A 14465-nucleotide genomic window follows, 5' to 3' on the forward strand; every position below is an offset into this window, starting at 1 on the left:
TATCACGACCACCAGTTTTCGGGCCATTTTCTCAGGGAATATGTACTTGCTCCTGAAAAAACTTGTACCGTAGTAGTGGGGCAGCGAATACAAGTTGTTACAACAACAAGTCGGCTTGGCCGACAGAGATATACCCTCAGCCTGTGTATATTAAAACAATTTTTTCCCCAAAAAACGTATGTATTTAGAGGGTTTTAAAAATTTTGGGCGTAGGAAACGACAAAAATGTTGATTAGGATTAAGGATCTAAAAGGAATGGATCGACATTGACCGTTATGGAAGTGGATCTCCAGCCACAACATATGGTGCCAAAGGGGGTTTTTACTCTCTTCGGGCTGTTTGCTCAGAAGTATGGACTTGCCCCTAAAAAAACTTTTACCATCGTAATTGAGGCAGCGAATGCAAGTTGCTTCAATAAAAATCGAAGTGATTCGATATCGCGTCTTAAAGTGAACTTATCCGAAATTTTGTGTGGGAGGTACCGGATAGAGTGGACAAATATAGTCCATATTCGAACTTGATCTATATCTGGTAGATATATTAGGATGTGTAAGGTATGGACCAATTCGGCCACTCCCTTCAAAAGTTACCGTACGAACAATTTTTCCGAACATTTTTGACATTTTGTGGGGAAGGTACCTGAAGGAGTGGACCGATATGGCTTTTCTTCGAACATAAACTATGTTTGGACAAAATATTACTAAGACCAAATTTTGGACCGAATCGGCAGATCCGTTCTAGAGTTATCTTGCGCTCCAACCACCTCACACGGTGTCATAGGGGTTTTTTTGCAACTTTCATGCTATTTTCTCAGGAAGTATGGACTTGCCGCTAATGAAACTTGTACCGTCGTATGGGGGCAGTGAATACAAGTTGCTCAAACAAAAATCAAAGCGATTCGAGAGATGGCCCTAAACTGAACTTTTCCGAAATTTTGTGTGGGAGGTACCCGAAGGAGTGGACCGATTGAGTCAATATTGAAACCTCATTTAAGTCTGGTACAGGTTTCACGATGGACAAAGTATGGACCAAATCGGTTACTCCCTTCAAGAGTTATCGTGCGCTCAAATTTTCCGAACATTTTCGAACTTTTGTGTGGGAGGTACAGGAAGGAGTGGACCGATATAGCCCATCTTCGAACTTAAACTAAGTTTGGGCAAAATATTACGAAAGCCAAAATTTGAACCGAATCGGTTCATCCGTTCGAGAGTTATCGTGCGCACCAGCCAGACAGACAGACGGACGGACATTGCTAAATCAACTCCAAATTGTCTGAAACACATTCCGTCCAAACATACTTGGGGTCTAAAACCATTATTTCGATGAGGCACATTTTGCCCGTATGAAAGTGTATATACCCTTTCTAGCCTAAAGGCTGAGGGTATAAAAATCAAAGCTATTCTAGAGCAGGTCTTAAAATGAACTTTCCTGAAATTTTGTATGGGAGGTACTCGAAGTAGGGGACCTATATAGACCATATTAGAAATTGATCTATGTCTCGTAGAGATATTACAATGTGCAAATTATGAACCACCTTGGTAACTGCATTCGAGAGTTATCGTGCGCCCCATTTCAGTGAAAAGTTTTGAAGTTTTGTAGGGGAGGTAATGTAAGGAATTTACCGATGTCGTTCCCCTTTGGACTTAAACTAAGTTTGGATAGAATATTACGAAAGCCACATTTTAGATCTGTTCGAGAGTTACCGTGCGCTCCAGTCACTATACATGATGCCATAGGGTTCTTTCGGGTCATTTTCTCAGGAAGCATGGACTTGCCACTGAAAAAACTTGTACCGTCGAAATGGGGGCTGTGAATACAAGTTGTTACAACAAAAATTAATGATATTCGAGAGCAGGTCTTAAACTGCACTTCTCCAACATCCATAGTGAAACCTCATCTATGTACGGTAAAAATTTTACAAAGTGCAATATTTGGACCAAATCGATTGCTCCCTTCTATCGTTCACACCATTTTACGGACAAATTTTGAACTTTTGTGGGGAGGTACCGGTACCCTAAAGAGTGGGTGGATATTACTCATCTTGGAACTTAAATTAATGGCCTGTTTCTCTAAGACGATTCGAATTCAAATTCGTTCGAACTACTACCAAACTCCTGTTGTTGTAGAACTCCTGTTGTTTGATTGAAAACAAAAACGAATCAAACATTTCCAAAAAACCGAAGTCTAGTAGTAGTTCGAACGAATTTGTATTCGAATTGTCTTAGTGAAACAGGCCATAAGTTTAGGAAAAAAATTACGAAGTGCAAAATTTGATTCGAATCGGTTGGTTGATCCATTCGAAAATTATCATGCGCACCAGCCATCCAGACGGAAGGACATGGCTAAGTCGACTCCAAATTTTCTGAAATGACTTTCGTTCAAACATACATGGGATCTAAAACCATTATTTCGATGAGGCACATTTTTGGTCGTATCAAAATATATATACCATCGTTAGCCTAAGGGCTGAGGGTATAATTAATAACATGTAGAACATATTTAGAGGGTTAAGAAACCATTTCATGGATCCATATCTTCACAGTAAATGGTAGTAAAAGTTTTCTTTCTTCCAAACGTAAACCTGTTTTAGTCAATTGCAGCCGACAAAAAAATATAAAGTGTGAAAATAATAAATTCTATAAGGGTTTTAAAACTTATATATCACATTTTTCAATCCAATCTCAGATCCATTAAAATAAACTTTTTATGGTCACAAACGAGATGCAGCCATAAAAAAAAAAAACAAAACAAAAAACAAATAACCTCAAAATAAAGAACAATTTGTTTTAATGTGAAAAAATTCCAGTTTATAATAAAGCTCAACTTCATTTCGAAAGACTTTAATCAAAATCTCATCTCTCAAATGTTGGCATTGAAGTTTAAACAAAATTCCTTTCTTATTCATTTAGTATGAGGTTAGAGAGGAACAATGCTGGCGGGGAGATTTCGTATAGGAAACTCAACATTAAACCATTAGACATTAACATTACAATTTAGTATTATTAACTGTTATAAACAATTAAGACTTTCAAATAAAACCAAAAAAAAAAGGCAGCACAACACTGACCACAGTAACAAAATTTATTTACAAAGAAATACAAAATTCTTTGCTTTGACGTTTGCCAATGAAGCGTCAAATGCTAGGATATTGAGAAGAAGTAACATCTTGAAAGAGACCTGCCCAACAGCAGCAGCAGCCGTAAAATGCAAACGAAGTAAACGCCAATCTCAACATCTTTTGACTAAGAAAAAACAAACAGCATGCTGCGCTGCTTAGCTTTTTGTCTTTCTTGTTGTAGAGATGTTGGGGCTTTTTGTTACTAACATGGAAAACGTGGTCAATACCCCGCGTTAAACAACAAACGAGTTAACCAAGCAACAAACAACTCAAATGGCCAGCCAACCAGAAAAAACACGACATAAATATATTTCTGTTGTTGTCGGTGTTGTTGTTATTGTTCCGCGTTCTTAAAAAATGTTACTTTAACGTACATTTTTTAATGTTTTTTTTCTTAAGATTTGTTGTTTTTGTGCTTTTTCTTCTTTGGCTCTGACGCTGCTAAATTCAATTTGTCGTTGGACTGGTTTTACGAGTTTTATGTAAATTTATTTCCATACCGGCCAGCAGCAGCAGTAAGGCACATATGTTCGTATGTTGATTTACATATACAAAAACTACATACATACATATGTATTATTTATAAAAAAAAAAATGATTAAAACATGTTGTGAGTTGTGTTCTTCTTGTGCTGAATATATGATTTATAAGCCAAATATTTATTAAGGCAAAAATTTGAAGATTTTTTTGTTTATTTCTTTTTAACCAATTTCAAATTTGGCTTGAATAAGAATTGCGTAATGTTTATTTTTTATTTCTTATTATGGACAAAAAAAACAATCAAAAAATAAAACACCCACAATAGTTGGTGGAAACATTTTGGCTTCAGCACCATAGTAACATCCCTCAACTAAATTTTATCTCTTTCCAATTGACAGTTTATTCAACAAACCCTTAAATTTATGAGAACATAGTTCTATTTTCGATTCTGAATAACCATTTTTTTCTGAACAGTTATTTATAATTTAACCCTCGAAATATTTTATTGAATGAGAGCAGTTCATTGTTGTCGGGGTATCAGAATGCAATTGGGGTAGTTTTTTTTTTATTGTATAAATGTTCCGTTATCAAAAAAGACTGCGTGGAGAATGGTGGTTTCTTTAACTCGAATTAAAATTGTTCATTCACCTGCAATAGTCGAAAGAAAAACAAATTTTTCAGAGTATTCTCAACACTCTGTTACTTGTTTTCACTACCTAAACTATTACAATTCTGTGCCGACAGATATACTTCGCCTCCGACCTATAGGGTTTTTTAGTTTTTGGGACAATTTCTCAGGAAGTATGGACTTGCCCTCAAAAAAATTGTACCGTCGTAACTAGGACCGCATACAAAACATTTTGTAAAAAAATTTAAAAACGATCCCAGAGGAGTTCCTTAACAAGTCCAAACTTTGTGTGGAAAGTCCCCGAAAGAGTGGAGCTTTGGGCCACCATGTCCGGAAGTATGGACTTGCCCAAAAAAATGCGCCGTTTTGACAAGGCCCGTAAGAAAAACTTGTTGCAAGAACCGTCAGGCGGCGGGACTAGCAAGCGTTGTTGTTGTTGTAGCAGCTTCTACAAATAAATCTTTATTTTATTGATTCGGCTATGCCTCCAGCTCCAAGTTCAGAAAGGACGCCACCTGAATAGGATTCATCCAAAGAGAGAGAGAGAGAGAGAGGCTGCCAGAGCCTCTGCAACCGCATCAGTGTGAATGTCCCTTAAATCTGCCTGGTATGCACGTTGATCTAGAGGTTCTCTTTCATATCTTTGGACCTCTCTCTCCAGATCTCGATAATCCTCCCTAACTTGCCGGGGGGGTTCAGGCATATCCCACCACCTGGTGGATATGCCTGAACCCCCCCCGGCAAGTTAGGGAGGATTTGGGTGGTCTTGCATATAGCATCCAAGCAAGTACTGCATCGTCAACATTCTGTTGTGTCGACGCACAGGAAGGATCTCGGTCTCCTCATGTAAATGATCCACTGCAGACATGAGGTGACACCCTGTAGCTGACCTCAGGGCAGCATTCTGGCAGATTTGTTGTTTATCCCATTGCGTATCACTTACGTTAGCAAACCACGCTGGCGCCGCATAGCTTACCACAGACCGACCTATCGCGTTGTATGTGGTTAACAAGGTTTCTTTATTCGCACCCCAAGTGCTGCCCGGCTAGGGACTTGAGGACCTTGTTCCTGTTTCTCAGCTTATCGCAGAAAACTGTAGTATGCTGGGACGGTTTATACATGCTATCGAATGTGACCCCTAGTACTTTGGGGTAGTTTGAGGTCGGAATAATTGCACCGTCGACCTGCACATTCAGTGGGAGCTTCATTTGCGCCGTCCATGTGGTGAACAGTGGCTGTTGACTTAGTGGTGGATATTTTCATATTCCTCGCTTGGAAAAACTCTACAAGATTAATGAGATAGGCATTTAGCCTGTCACAAACGTTACCGATGTTGGGTCCTGACGCCATGAGTGTACAATCATCCGAGTACGTAATTAACTCAATGCCGTAGGGAGCGCGTGGAATTGCAGAGAGGTAGAGGTTAAACAGTTTCGGAGATATCACCTCTCCTTGGGGAACTCCCAGCTTTACTCTACGGGGTTTGGACTTCCTGTCTCTGAATTCCACGTATGACTGGCAACCACACAAATAGTTGATGACCCAGCGTTTCAGACAAGGCCGGAGAGTAGTATTATTGATATCCTCGAACAGCCTAGCATGGCTGACCGTATCAAACGCTTTGATCTAATGCGTGGCCAGCTTCGTCGAGCCAATCCTTGTTATCACCAAAGTTGGGGAGCTGAAACTTACATCGGGACCCAAGGGCAGGAAATAGGCAACAGGGTGGTACCTTACTGAAGCAAGGCAAGAATGCCAGCAAAGGTAAATCTTACAGACCGATTTCACTTTTGTCGCCATTTGCAAAGACTCTTGAGGCTTTACTCTCCCACAGCTCCACAAAAAGCTACCCAGTTGCTGTATATAAACATGGGCTCCGTAAGCAGCATAGCACAACAATAGCGTTGCGCACCATCTCCACACATATTAGTAGAAGATTCAACCAGAACAAGCCATGCGATACGACAGTGTTGGTGGCACTTGACTTTGATACTGCCAAGCACTCCACGCTGTTTGAGTGTATTTGGCAGACTACCCTCCGGCTAAGTTTGAAACGGTGCATAAACAATTATATGTATGGACGCCAGCCTACGTGGAATTCAGGAACAACAAGTTCATGGCCCGTAGAGAGTAACAGGCAGTTCCCCAAGGTGGTGAGATATCTCCGGAACAGTTTAACGTCTACCTCTCCTGTACTCCACCCCCTCCAGGCGGCATTGGGATCGTTACGTATTGGCGTTAGGTATCTTCCCTGATGACATTTGTGAACTCTTATTTGACTGATCCCATCCCCTTTTTCCGATCGAAGAATATGCAAATATCAGCCGCTAAATCTACCGCCACTCTTGTTTACTACATGTACTGCGGAGATGACCACTGAGCTGAGATGTACTGTTGATGACAGCAGAATTTCTACCACTAAAATTCAACAGCATGTTCTCGAAGTTCGCACATGCCACTTTTTTTTGCGACGACATGTTCACGTAGTTCGCAAATGCCACAGTTATTTGCGACAGGCTGGAATGTAGCAACAAGGTCCCTAGCCGGCAGCACTTTGGATTCAGACCAAAAACCCTTGTTGACCATATATAACGCGATAGGTCCGTCTATAGTAAACTAAGCGGTTCCAGTCTGGTCCGTAAATATAAGTGTAACGCGATGAAAAATATGTAAGCCAAATAGAATGCCGTCCTAAGAACTGGAACAGGGTGCCTCCTAATGTATTCTGTGGACCATCTACATGAGGAGATTCTTTCTGCACAGCACACAGACATGTCGGGAGGTATCTACATGATCTAGAGAGATATATAAGAGGAAATCCATACTTCAGCAAGTCTATTAAACAGGTTTGGATAGCATTCTCACATGTAACCCCAAAATCAGTGTGGTCTCTTCTCTGTTCATAAGATGCTTGGATCTTTAAAGCTCGGAGTAGTATGCTGGCTATGAATAAAAGCACCAATTCCGCAAATGTTGTTCCACATTACGGCTATGTGATTTGAAAAACTTTTGTGTTATAACTGTTTTGAAAATTGTTTAGGTTTGAGAGCGGTCTCAAACATAACTTGAACCCCTTGCTTTAGGAGCAGAAAGGCGTCAGCAGCAGCAACAATAACATACATACTTTCCAATAGTGCTAGGATAAGCCAAAAAATCCCTGCTCTTTTATAGAAATTAACTTCATGCAATTCTCTCTGGCTATTGGTTTTTCTTGTGTTTCTACATTTCACCTTTCTTTTGATAGGCCACAATAAAGTTCCAACTAATGTCTTACATACCTATTAAGTAATAATAATCAATCAAAATACAAATAGATAACCCCTTTTTTTATTGTTCAACTTACCCATAATTCAGTACCCCAACTCATGTTGGAATTCTCTGCCGTCTCCTCCGCCAGTTTTACAGATTTTTAATATAATCCACCAAAGAAGAAAATGTACAGGAGAACGCGTTGGAGCTGCTGTTTTAATCCACTTGGTTAACAGCAGACAAATTCTTTAATGTTTTGTTTTGATTGTTTTCCTTTTTCAATTTCTATTTTTTGTTGCAAGCTGACGTTTATATTTTCTCTCACTCTCTATAATTTCAATAGGCCAAACACAAATTTGGTTGGCAACACTGTTACGTATTTGTCAGACGACGACAACAACAAATATAAAAGCGGCTATTTTCTGCAGTTAAAAATGAATGACTCGATTTATGATCGTTTGTTTGCGGGATTGTTGAGAGCAGGGAGTCAACCACAGACTTCTTTTGTATGACGACGGAGAAGAAGAAAAACAACAAAAATAAATTTCAATTAATTTAACAATTTGTAGTTGAGGAAAAGTTAAACACATACACGGTTCCGAATAAACGCGACACGGCACTCATACACAGAGACGGAAGATAAAAAATATAAGAAATGATTAATAATAAAAAACCGAATACTGAAATGCAAACAAATACAATGAGAAGAACAAGGGAGCATAAGACGGCTCAAAAGAACTGAAAGGGGCAAACAGGTAAGTAAATGTGGGTATTGATGGCTTCTAGGTAGGAATTATAGAATAGAAGAAACAGGTAAGAAAACAACTGACGATCTCTTGAATGCAACGAGAAGTCAAAGAGAAACCATCTTAACTCTTTTTAGACGGTCGTCAGTGGCCACAAACATAATTTAATGCTTAATATTGTTCGTTTTCAGCGGAACTTTTTAATGGAGTTTTAATGAAACAAAAATTAATAATGATCCACAAAGTGGAAGATGAATTTAAAGTCAAACATTTTATACAATGCAAAGAGGTTCTGTTGAAATAAATGTTGATAGTAGATGTTTGCCCCAAACTATTTAAATTTCTGGCCTCCACATTTTTTGGGTGCTGTCTGCATCATTCTCCTTTTCTCAATGTTCTTCTTCCGTCTCTGTGACGTCAAATATACAAAAAAAGACGCGACGAACGTTGCAAATTGAAATCCCGAAGCTAATTTCTGTGTGACATCGGGCAGCAACAAAAACCAACAACAGCAAACACACAAACAACAATTGCACAATATCACTGCTCTGTTTTTATTGTATCTTTTTTTAATCACTATGTTTTTTGTTTTTCTTCTGCAGTTTTCTTAGTTTTCTTGCCCTTTTTTATATTAACCAGATCTTCGTATGTCTGTTGTTTATGTCTGCCAACTTTTCGTTGGAAAAAATGGGTGTTGTATGTACTTCATCATCTCATCTCTCTATCTGTTATAACTTTATTTGTTTAATTAACACTATTCATTGTTGTCGTTATTGTAGCTTTCTCATTTTGTTTTGGTTTAAAAACAACGTTTCACTTTTTGTTATTTTTGCACTAATCAATATCAAAGCTTCCAACTTTTTTTTATTTCTAGAAAAGTATTTTTTGCAATATGTTGTAGACACTAAAGTATGGCAGACATCTATGGCTAAGGGGCCTCCAAGAAACAGTAGAAACAGAAAACAAACTACTTGCAGACGACACCGTTTTCCAGTACCATTAATTTTTGTGCATGGATTTTATGTATTGCTTGTATTCAATTATTTTTTTTTTTCTAATCACAAAGCTACACAATTCACACGGAAGGTTTTTGTTATTCCTGTTTTGGTTAAAAACACTGCTTACATTCAAGAAGATTTCGCACAGTTTTTACCCCGTCCGTAAATTTTTATACTGTGGAAAATTTTTGACAAAAATCACACACAAGTGGGAAAATTGATGATTAATCGGTTATCGGTTTCGTTTTGTTTTTCGGGCTGTGCGCCGTCGGACGTTCTTGCACCTCTCGACCGTGTTTCACGCGTTTACAGTCAGTTCGAAGATTCAAAGTAAATTGAAAAAATTGGATAAAATTACAATTGAAATGCAGAGAACAAAAAACAACCATTCTCTCTTGCACCCAGCAATTACTTTTGGATTCCATTTTTGTTTTTCGACTACCCAGTAACCATAAAATGCAGCACTGCAGGGTTGTAGTTTTGTCAAGTTAATCAAACGTAACGCAAATTACGTTCGTGGTAGTAGTGAAACACATAAATAGTACGGTTATGCTTGGTTTACATTTACGAAATCCACTTGATTTCAACTGTCAATTCCTTTGTGTATCCGTTGGATTTCATTTGACGTTTAAGCAATGGAATTGACAGTTGAAATCATGGCAGAAGTACCAGGTAGTGGTATCACAACAGTTGATCGAATATGAAAAGTCAAATCCCTTTATAAAAAAAAATTTCAAAATTTGACGATGCCACTACCTGGGTAATTGTGCCATGGTTGAAATCGAGTGGATTTCGTAAATGTAATCCAAGCATTACATTAGAGTTTTTTTTTGCCAGGTTAACCCCACTTCATGAGGATTTATTTGACGTTTGCGCTATGTCCCGGGCCACACTACAGAATTTCATTGAAATTTTGATATGAAATTATACGTCTCTAGATCGACGTCCATAGTAGAGTAAAATCATAAAATTGCTGTAGTGGGGAATTCGATTTAAGAACACCTAATTTCATGAATTTTTTTAATGAAATTGACGCTATTGTGGACCGGGACTATGGAATTGACATTTGAAATCCAACCGCACTGGGTTTATCCGGTTAAGTGTAACCGGGGTATAAAGGGCTGCGTACATAAGCTGCCTTGCCTGCTTACCTTGCTTAAGGGTTGTTTACACCATCTATCAATGTCGTATGAGATGCCAAATTTTCTACCTGCGAATGTTGTACACATAGTGTAACCACTATGAAAATTTTCATCTATCAAAATGATTTGGCAACTCATATGTAAATTTTTCATTTAGGGAGCGCTCTATTTGATACGGCATTCTCGTATGTAAACATAAATTTATCAGCTGTTTTCTGACATTCTCAAACAAAAAATGAAAAACAAAATCTTTTAAAAAAGAAAATGGAAAGGTATGTATATTTAAATATTCATTAAAGTAAATAAATGGCGTTTATAATGTTATTTTCAGATCGATTGGTCAAATAATGACAAAAACAGCTGTTTTTATATTTTTAGGTTATGTCATACGAAAATAACACTTGCAGGTATGAACGCACAAATTGAAAGTTGTATGGATGACGTCAATTTTGACAAACATAGAGAATGTCGAATGGGTGAAAGAAATGGCAGCTCATATGACATTGATAGATGGTGTAAACAGCCCTTTACTTCTGATAAAAGAATAAAAAAGAAAAGGGAAAATCAGTTCGAAATTTGCTCGGCCTTCTTTTGGGTGTTTGGACGTTCAAAGTTAATGGGAAAGAAAATTGAGTTTATGGGCAAGGGCGAAGAGAGGAATAAGAGGGTGTACACACATCCCTGAAAAAATTGTCAAATGAAAAAAATTATAAAGGAAATATTTTTCATTTCAAATTTTCATAGAACAAGAATCCAGCCCCTGTACTCGCAAACTCTGCTTTGTTTCTTTATTCTTTGCAGATTTTTTACATTTTCTTTCATTTTATTTTCTCCGCCGGCAAATAAACAACGCATACGTTTGAATTAAAGACTTTTGTGATGAAAAATAAAAATTGAACAAGAAATTAGCTGTAAAAATTAATAGTAAACTTATACATATGTATGTACTTATTTAATTTTTAATGAACTTTAATTAAATTTCCATTAGCATTATCGCCATAGTATTTCCTTTGAATGATCAAACTAGAGTGTTTCATTGAAACAATTTCATGAAAACAAGGGTTCCTAATTCGAGTTTCACAGTAGAGTGATATCATAAAGTTGCTGTGGTGGGGAACTCGATCTATAAATACCTAAAAGTTTCAATGAAACCGCTCTAGTGTGACCTTCGACTAAATTTAATACAAACATTATTTGCGTGTTTAAACTGCAAGGAAATTTTAAAATAAATTAATAAGAAAATTTGCCATTCCAGTTTGAACGTCTAAACACGGACATAGTAGACTATTGTGGATTTAGACTATGGTGGATTTAACAAATCCAGTCGATTTAAGTTGTCATTTTCACACAGTATATGTCAAATAAATCGAGATAATGCTCTTAATCATGTTATAAGGGTATAGTCTACATTTCCGAATTCACTCGATTTCAACTGTCAATTCCATTGCCTAAACGTCAAAAGAAATCCAATGGATTTCAGATGAGTTTTCATTTGACGTATACGCAAAGGAATTGACAGTTGAAATCGAGTGGATTTCGTAATATAAACCAATGCTAGGTTTACATTTACGAAATCCACCCGATTTCAACTGTCAATTCCATTGCTCAAAGGTCAAATGAAATCACATATGAATACTATGTTTACATTTACGAAATCCACTCGATTTCAACTGTCAATTCCATTACTCAAACGTCAAATGAAATCCAATCGATTTCAGACGAGTTTTCATTTGACGTATACACAAAGGAATTGACAGATGAAATCGAGTGGATTTCGTAAATGTAAACATAGTAGAAATCCATTGGCTTTCATTTGACGTTTAACCAATGGAATTGACATTTGAAATCGAGTGGATTTAGTAAATGTAAACCAAGCACAAGCAATACTCTCCAAGAGAGTGAGAGCAACACTTAACCGGATTAACCCACTGGGTTTGGGTTTCAAATGTCAATTCCATAGCGCAAACTTCAAATAAATCCTCATAAAGTGATTTCTTTTATGCTGTGGAGCGTGTCACCGGAGTGAAGGACAATTGTTAATTAAACTCCGTGCTGAAACACCACCATCTCTTTATAAATTTTTTTTGTGGATGAACTCTGACTTTGACTATTTGGTGATAAAATGTACATATATATAAATTGGAGCTACTACCATTTTATCATAAACTGATCTACAGCTTCAATTAACTGGCCCACTTATAATGAAGAAGACAACGAAATTGCGTCTACAGCAATTTCATAAAATGACTTTAGTATGGAATTCGATCTAAGAACAATCACTCTAGTGTATACCGGGACATACCAGGGACGCATAATTTCATGAATTTTTTGCAATGAAATCCGGGAGTGATCGAGCAGAGAGTACTACGTAGCATCGTATCTCTTCCTGCCGAGAACCACCACAATTTACAATGGATGATGCTGGAAATGCCATCAGGAACGCTAAATCATCCAAAGCGTTGGTCCCTGATGGTCGCTTGCCACCCTCATTGTTCCCGAAGTCTTGAAAATGGACAGGGTGGTCACGCTATTGAAGCCAGGCAAGGATGCCTGCAAAAGTGAATCGTACAAGCCGATTTCGCTTTGTTTACCCGCAGCAAAGACCCATGAGACCTTAGTCCTACCCAGCTTCAGGAATAGCTATCCAGTTCCCCATCATCAGCATGAATTCCGTAAGCTGCACTGCACGCCATCTCCACACATATTTGTCGAGAACTCAACCAGAGACCGCCGTTTGGTAGAACAGTGATGGTGATGATATCTTCGGAACCGTTTAATTTCTGTATTATGAGGATTATTGCACGATCCTGGCGTCAGGTAACTTCCCTGATGACATTTGTGAAAGACAGAACTCCAATTTGACCGGACTTACCACCATTTTCAACGCGCGGAATATGCAGATATCACCAATAAATCTACGGCCACTCTGTTCACCACATGGACGGCGCAGTTTGGAAGAGAGTTGAATGTCGTGGCAGTTTTCCGACCACAAACTGCCCCAAAATTCTAGGGGTCACATTCGACACTTCTTTCACTTCAAACGCGCATACCGCAGCTGTCTGCGAAAAACTTAAATGTAGGAACAAGGTCCTTGTTGTGCAGATAAATAAACCTTCTTGACCACATATAACGCATAGGTCGGTCTGTGGCAAGCTATGCGGTGCCAGTTTGGTCCCTGAATTTATGTGATACGCAATGGAATAAGATTCAAACTTTTCAGAATGCCGTCCAGAGAACAGCAACAGCGGCGCCTCCTTATGTCTTCAGTGGACCATCTACATGAGTAGGCAAAGATTCTTCCAGTACAGCAACACAATGAGATGCTTTCGTTGCAGTACTTGCTCGGGTGTTACCGTGAGTGCCATCCCTACCACCATCTGGTGGGTAGGCCCGAGACACCCAGGCACACCATAGAGGATATCCACGTTCTAGAGGAAGTGGTCCAACGATACAGAAGAGAACCTCTAGGTCAACAGGTATATCAAGCAGGTTTAAGTAGCATTCACACGGACACAATTGCTAAGGCCATATAGAAATATAGTGTGAATAAAGTCCTCGGAATACATCCCCCATCTATCGCAGCTGAGGACAAACCAGAGTAGTTTGGGCTCAACTACGCTCGGGATAGCAAGCGGCATGGGCCCGCAAAACACACTACACTTCTTCAACTGCCCTGCCAAACCTACTCATCTAGCTCCAGTGGTTCTTTGGTCAAACCCATCGAAGCAGCCACTTTTCTAGAACTGTTGATAGGCCCATAGCCAGATTGAGCTGAAGAACGAACACACAAACATACAATAAGAAGCACTGTTACAACAACATAGCTTTGATTTTTGGTTTGGCTGTCCACCTGAGGCGCATACCTGGCAGATGTTTTCATGATGTCGTCAATTCGTGTCCAATAGGTACTATTAAGGCTAGATCATGAAGTTCCTTCATGAAACACCTGGGGGAATATTATATGTAGGATGAACTACAAGTTAACATCAAAGCATGATAATATGCTTACGTACGAAAAGATCGGCCCATCTAAAAATGTAAAGGTTTGAAAAATTAACCACGAATTGGCACTTGTACTGGCGCTGCAATCCATGTTCTCCCTAG

General features: G+C 38.5%; 1 protein-coding gene across 45 annotated transcripts in view; it reads right to left on the bottom strand.

Annotated features, from left to right (window-relative positions):
• Positions 1-9663, bottom strand: part of Cip4 (formin-binding protein 1-like Cip4) — a 278889-nt gene extending 269226 nt beyond the window's left edge. For 6 of the 45 annotated variants that reach the window (XM_073982909.1, XM_073982896.1, XM_073982904.1 and 3 more), the window contains exons 1-2: positions 9347-9612; positions 7570-7976 (exon numbers count right to left, since the gene is read on the bottom strand). In XM_073982909.1, coding sequence (XP_073839010.1) covers positions 7570-7593 — 24 coding nt within the window. In that variant the 5' untranslated portion in view covers positions 7594-7976; positions 9347-9612. Of the gene's footprint in view, positions 1-7569; positions 7977-8667 lie in introns of all 45 variants that reach the window. The other 39 variants (XM_073982916.1, XM_073982912.1, XM_073982898.1 and 36 more) reach the window with 23 other exon arrangements.
• Positions 9664-14465: the final 4802 nt, after the last annotated feature.

This window comes from Musca autumnalis, unplaced genomic scaffold, assembly GCF_047663935.1.
Source record: "Musca autumnalis isolate F117 unplaced genomic scaffold, ASM4766393v1 scaffold_4, whole genome shotgun sequence".
In the NCBI taxonomy this organism is placed as follows: Eukaryota; Metazoa; Arthropoda; class Insecta; order Diptera; family Muscidae; genus Musca; species Musca autumnalis.